Genomic DNA, 6,194 nt, shown 5'->3' on the forward strand with positions numbered 1-6,194 from the left:
AAAAAAAAAAAAAAAAAAAAAAAAAAAAAAAAAAAAAAAAAAAAAAAAAAAAAAAAAAAAAAAAAAAAAAAAAAAAAAAAAAAAAAAAAAAAAAAAAAAAAAAAAAAAAAAAAAAAAAAAAAAAAAAAAAAAAAAAAAAAAAAAAAAAAAAAAAAAAAAAAAAAAAAAAAAAAAAAAAAAAAAAAAAAAAAAAAAAAACCCAGGCAAGTCATCGCTAAACTTGGGCTCTGAAACCAGGCTCAGGGGAAACTGCGCGTCCTGGATGCAAAGTTATGGACAGAAAACTCGCTGTCAGCGAAGGCAGCTGCTGCCGTGCCAGCCAAGCCTTCGCCGAAGCTTTCACTCCTTCCACTTCATTAATAAAAGGGGAAAAAAATAAGAGACGGGGGCCTTGACATCAAAAAAATACAGACTGTGTGTTTTAGAGCGGAGTTTCCTGTAACCACCTCTCTCCGGTTCCTTTTCATTCATTTTCTCCATTTTGTCAGTGTGGACCCAGGCAGGTCAAAGGTTTAAGCTTTTTTGGAAAGATTTGTTTCCAAAAAATAAAAATTGGCTAATCTTCACATTTTGTTACCTTCACACCAGACTGGGAAATACACGGTCAGAGCTTAGGGTTGTTTTTTTTCTTTTTTTTTTCTTTTTTTTTTTTAAATGAAAGCATCTGGCATCCATGACATGCTCCGAAAAAAACCCACATATATTTTGCAACGTGTTAAAAAGCCTTGCTGGGCTGCAGAGCCCCGCTTCCTTCCATAGCTTGAAATCAGCTTGCACGTTGTGGTTTTAAAGTGAGGGTGATGCTCCTCCACCGCTAATCCAGGGGGGTTAAGTTGGGTTGTTACAAGGCAAATGGGAGAGTTTTGCCTGGTTCTTTTGCGGTTTCTTCTCCCTCTGATAATTTATGCAATCAAGATCGGACCCGCTGGGGACTGGCCAGATGGCTGAGACAGGCAGGTAGACGGGCAGGGTGTTACAGCTCACAGGGCGTGGAGGGGAAGGGGGGGGGGGAATGGGAAAAGCTCAAAGATTTGGTCAAAAAGCACTTTTTGGCTGGACTGCGCCAGCCTGCACGGAGCCACTGGCCCTTGCCTGCTCTCCCGGCCAGGGCTGGCATCGCCACCTGGGTTTTTCCCTCTGTCTCTGCTGCTGGGGACTCCTCATTCCACAGCCAGCAAACAAACCCGGGAGGGCTGGGTAGTCACTCCCCGGTGAAGATATTTTCCTGGAAGCTGATTTTTAGTGAGGAGGAATGTGTTCGACCTCCCTGGAGGATACGATTTCGGCCGACCGCTGATCCTGTCCTCCTCTGCTGCCCCTGCACGGTGATGGACCGCTGTCGGGAAGAAGCCCACTGACGTGGCAGGAGCTGCCTCCAGGCCCGTGTCTTCTCTTCCTCACCATGCTTCAGGGCCAAACATTCCGTTTCCCATGCAAGGAACGCGGGTCTCCATCCTTCCCTGTGTTTTGAACCCAAGTCCACAGATGTCACCTGGAAAGGGCACAACAGCACTTGCTGTAGGGCTTGAGGAAGAGGAGGAGGAGGGCTGGCAGAGGTCACCGTAGCCTGCTCAGGGTCACCTGAGCTGCAGCCTGGGGCTGCCCCATGGGGCAAAACCATGGTGGCTCCAGGGGCTCTTGAAATCAGCTGTGAGCAGAGCCTTACCTTTGAGCACGCTGGAAGTAAACCAGTGTCCGTCGCCATCCTGGCTCTGCTGCACCTTTGCAGATGACCCCTCGGAGAGTCCTCTCCTGTCCAGATCACGATGCCAAGTCACCTCTTCGCATTGGCCCTGTGGGACCATGGCCACCACTCCTGCATGGATGCTGGTGGGTGCAGGGATAATGTAACGCATGAACCATGCTTCAGGGAAGAACAAGGGTGGCACAGCAGAGGGCTGAGCCCTCACCAGGTTTTCTCAGGAGGTTTTCTACACAACATCAGCCACAGGCTTGGAAAACACCATCAACTTGTTATTTCTGTGCTTATGGATCACAGTTGTCCTCCCATCTCAGTCTTGTTTTGGGAGCTTGTTATCGCTCAGTTATCTGCCGGGACACCTGGCTTGCCAGGCTGCTGCATACCAAGATATCCCCTTGAAGCCCAGTGTTGCTATTCAGTATTTACAGAGATGTTTCAGTGAGTCCTCCAGGCCCAGAAGCCAGGCTGGCCACTGCCACTGACATGTCCTTACGATCACCGAGCCCCAACCCCAGTCCTTCACCCGTGCTTTTTACCAGCAATGTCATCTTCCACAGCAAGCACTGAACAGTATTGGCTCAGGAACATCTCCTAGAAACACACAACAGTGAACCTCCCTGTTTCCGAATCCTTTCATAGGTTTGGACCTGTTCAGTGTCCTGCTCTGAGGCCAGGCACTCATGGAGAGCTGTCTCCTTGTGCTGGCCCTGGGCAGACATGCTGGAGGCCCTAACAGGTCTTTCCTACCTCCAGATGCCAAATGCTTGGAGATATGGGCCAGTCCTAGTGTTTTGCTCCAGATTTTGGCCCATCTTCTCTTAAAACCTGGGGCTGCCTTAGGGTCCTGGCGCTGATGCACCGAGTTGCCCATCTAGCGAGGAAGCGAGGGCAGAGGGGCTGGAGGGATGGCCCATGCAGAAACCCATCCTCTGGCTGAAGCACGTGCTGCTCTCTGGACAGGTGGGTCAGGAAGAAACCTCGTCCCAGGTCCTGTGGTGCAGCCTGGGGTTTTGGCACTGCCGATGGGGACAGGCACCTCCCTGCCATGCCCACTGCAACGCATTCCCTGTGCGCAGAGCCTCTGCCCGGTGCTCAGGCCACCACCTGGGGCTGGAGGCACAAGCTGTCCCTGGGTTTGTTAATTTTCTCTGTGCTTGTTGCCTCAAGGGAAAAGGCAGAGTCCAGCGTACACAAATCCAACTGATTTTTAAGAGATTTTTTTTTTGATTGCTTTAAGAGCTCGCAGGTGCTGGGGCAGATGTTGGAGGCACTGCCGCACCAATGGTCCTGGGGAACTTGCTTCACAGCCATGTCCCGGTGGTCCCTGGGAGATGATGGTCCTCCCTGGGACACGGCTAGGAGAACGAGGCAACCTCTCCCCACCAGTGCTCCGGGTTGCCCTGCATCGTTCCCAGGGCTCCTAACGCGAGGAGCGCCATGGTGGTGTACAGCTGCTCCCAGCCTCTGCTCCCCTCCTGGGGGTCCTCCAGCCCCCGTTGTCCCTGGGTAACCATGCCCTTGCTCACTGGGGACCCAGAGGGCCTCCCTTGTGGCAGCAGAGCTGGAGAGCATCTCCCAAGCCTATGGTGGTCTTAGTACCTTTGCTGAGACCCTCTGCCACCAGCACTGGCTACTCTTGCTCGTGGCAGATGTCTGGGGACAAAGGTAGCTTTTGTGCAACCACCACCCGTGGTCGCTCTCCCCCAGCCTGGGCTGAGGAGACAAAATCCCTTTTCCTCACACAGCCTATTAGGTAAGACTTGAAATTTATTTTCTTCTCACCAGCTCAAACCATAACATCTTTTCCTCTCTTGCCTCATTTTTTTTTCCAGCTGTCCAGATCCACATCCTGAAAGCGGAAAAAAATGCCGACTGGTGGAAGTTCACAGTCAACATCATCTCCGTCTACAAACAAGGCAGCAACCGGATACGGCGCGGAGACCAGACCCTGTGGATCCACTCCAAGGACATAGCGTGCAAGTGCCCCAAAATCAAGCCCATGAAGAAGTATTTGCTGCTGGGCAACAACGAGGACTCTCCCGACCAGAGCGGCATCATTGCGGACAAAACCAGCCTGGTGATACAGTGGCGGGATACATGGGCTCGGCGGCTCAGGAAGTTCCAGCAGCGGGAGAAGAAGGGGAAGTGTAAGAAAGCCTAAAGGAGGAGAAGGCAACAGAGCGCGCGAGAGGGAGAGACTGTGCATGCTGCTTTGTGTAGAGCTGGGGCGGGCAGGGACCGGCGATGGGGACGGCGGGAGGAACGTCACACTGACGGGGCGGGCTGGGGGGACGGGAGGGATGGCGATCACGGCTGTGGGGCTGCCAGGTTTGTACCTCGTATTCCGGGAGAAAACAAAACAAAACGCAACAAAAAAAAAAATCACATACGTGGATATAAAACAAGAGGATGGTGGGTGCCGGCATGTGGCACCCGGTGCCCCCCAGCTTCTTTCTGCCCTGTTGGCTGAAGAAATCAGAGACACCGAACTGCCTTCCAGCTGCTAACATCTGCTGCTTCCAAAGCATGGCACGGGAACATCGAACCTGTAAGGAACTAATCAACGGCAACGCTGGAAATTAACCCCCCATCTCCAAAAATACGTATTCTCAGCTTAGGTTGAATGAGACAGTTATCACAGAGGAAACTAAACAGAGACTTATCACTGAGGACAGATCCGAGGAGCGACTAATATGGGTTATTTGAAGACTCTTTGGTATCCGATAGCTGTAACCATGACCCGCTGTACAGTACCTAGGAGCAGCCAAGGTCTCCAGCCATGGTGATCCACTGATCCCAGGTTAGGCACAGCAAAGGGGAGACCACGTTACTGGGCGACTTCCACATAGGCGTAACTCGGGGAGCAACTCCTTGCTCCAGCCCCACGCCCCGAGGGGCTGCCCTCCACCACACCGAAGGAACATGAGCCCACGGGATGCCCTGGCCCCCTCCCAGCCACCGATTCACGGTTGAGGAGTTAATAACCAGGATCCCCAAGGAAACACCCAGACTTTGTAAAAAAATAAGTTGGCATCCAGTTCCTATAAGTCCCCTGGAAGATCTCACCCCGCACAGTCCCTGAGCCTCCACCCCGGCCACCCCTGAGACCTCCTTCATGGGCTTGGTCCTCTCTGCCTCCATCAGCAGACTGATGAACCCTCACGTGATAGAAAATCCGTGCAGACGACACCGAGGTCCTGGCTGGCAGTGGTTTCACTCCCAAATTCAGCCAGCTCTCCCGAACCTACACCAGCTCTGCCCTCGCTCCCTCTGGAGCTGGAGCTCCCCGGCATCCCTGCATGAGGTGGCCAGTCCCCTTGGGAGACACAGGAGGTGGGACAGCGGGTGCCAAGGGACTGTCCCCACGGGCAGCGGGGCCAGTGCAGAGCTCTAAGGCTTGGCCGAGTTACAGCCAACGCAGGGCAGAGACCTTCTCCAAGGGAAGGGGTCTCAGCCAGGGACTGGATGAGCAAGCTGTGACCCACCTGGAGCTCCCCAAATTGCTCTCCTCCTTCTGCTGGGGGTGAAAAACAGCAAACCTAAAATTCTCAGTCTCTAATTGCTAGTGCACTAAGCAAGGTAGCGGCTGCCTCCCCTCCGTCTCACACCCCATGCCCCAGCCTGAGGGCTGGAGCATCTTTCCCCAGGGCACTGTATGGGCAGGACTGGCTGTTGTGTTGTTTGTCACTCAGCCGTTGCCTTGCCAGGCTGCTCCCCTCCCCTTCAGCCAGGGACTGGATGAGCAAGCTGTGACCCACCTGGAGCTCCCCAAATTGCTCTCCTCCTTCTGCTGGGGGTGAAAAACAGCAAACCTAAAATTCTCAGTCTCTAATTGCTAGTGCACTAAGCAAGGTAGCGGCTGCCTCCCCTCCGTCTCACACCCCATGCCCCAGCCTGAGGGCTGGAGCATCTTTCCCCAGGGCACTGTATGGGCAGGACTGGCTGTTGTGTTGTTTGTCACTCAGCCGTTGCGTCCCCTTGCCAGGCTGCTCCCCTGCCACACCAGCCCACGAGGAACGGGGATATCTGCGTTCACCTAAACGATGGAGACAGGCAACAGCCAGGGCGGAAAGGAAAGGCAGGGAGGGCAGGATGGGTACCTGGAGGAGAAGCAAATATTAGTTGCTACAAAAAGCAAAACCTCCCTGATATTTTTCCTTTTAGGAAACTTGGAAACATCTATTTTATGACATTTTCCAGTGGTTTTGCCTTGTTTTATAGCAATTGACAATATTTATATAATGACATAAACCACCATAAAGCGAGGCAGCCATGTAAATAGGTGTAAAGTGGAGGGCTCCCAGGGAAGCACCGGCCAGCGCCGGGCTGCTGGAGACACTACCCAGAGGGAGCGAGCTCTGCTGAGCCTCCCCCTGCAACCGCAAGGCCCCTCCAAAATTACTTTGGGTATTAGGAGAGAAATCCCACCCTGGACATCAAGCAAACCCCCCCTAAGTCCGTGTTTTCTCCCCTTACCCAGAGCAGACCTGGT

The 6,194-nt window shown here is 52.8% G+C and overlaps 1 protein-coding gene across 1 annotated transcript in view; it reads left to right on the forward strand.

Moving 5' to 3' along the window:
• Positions 1–3,863, forward strand: part of LOC103897204 (netrin-1) — a gene marked incomplete at its 5' end in the record, with an annotated part of 53,078 nt that extends 49,215 nt beyond the window's left edge. The window contains one exon of the mRNA XM_019471501.1: positions 3,535–3,863. Within this exon, the coding sequence (XP_019327046.1) occupies positions 3,535–3,863 (329 nt within the window). The remainder of the gene's footprint in view (positions 1–3,534) is intronic.
• Between the last annotated feature and the right edge of the window lie 2,331 nt (positions 3,864–6,194).

This window comes from Aptenodytes forsteri, unplaced genomic scaffold, assembly GCF_000699145.1.
Source record: "Aptenodytes forsteri isolate BGI_AS27 unplaced genomic scaffold, ASM69914v1 Scaffold2098, whole genome shotgun sequence".
In the NCBI taxonomy this organism is placed as follows: Eukaryota; Metazoa; Chordata; class Aves; order Sphenisciformes; family Spheniscidae; genus Aptenodytes; species Aptenodytes forsteri.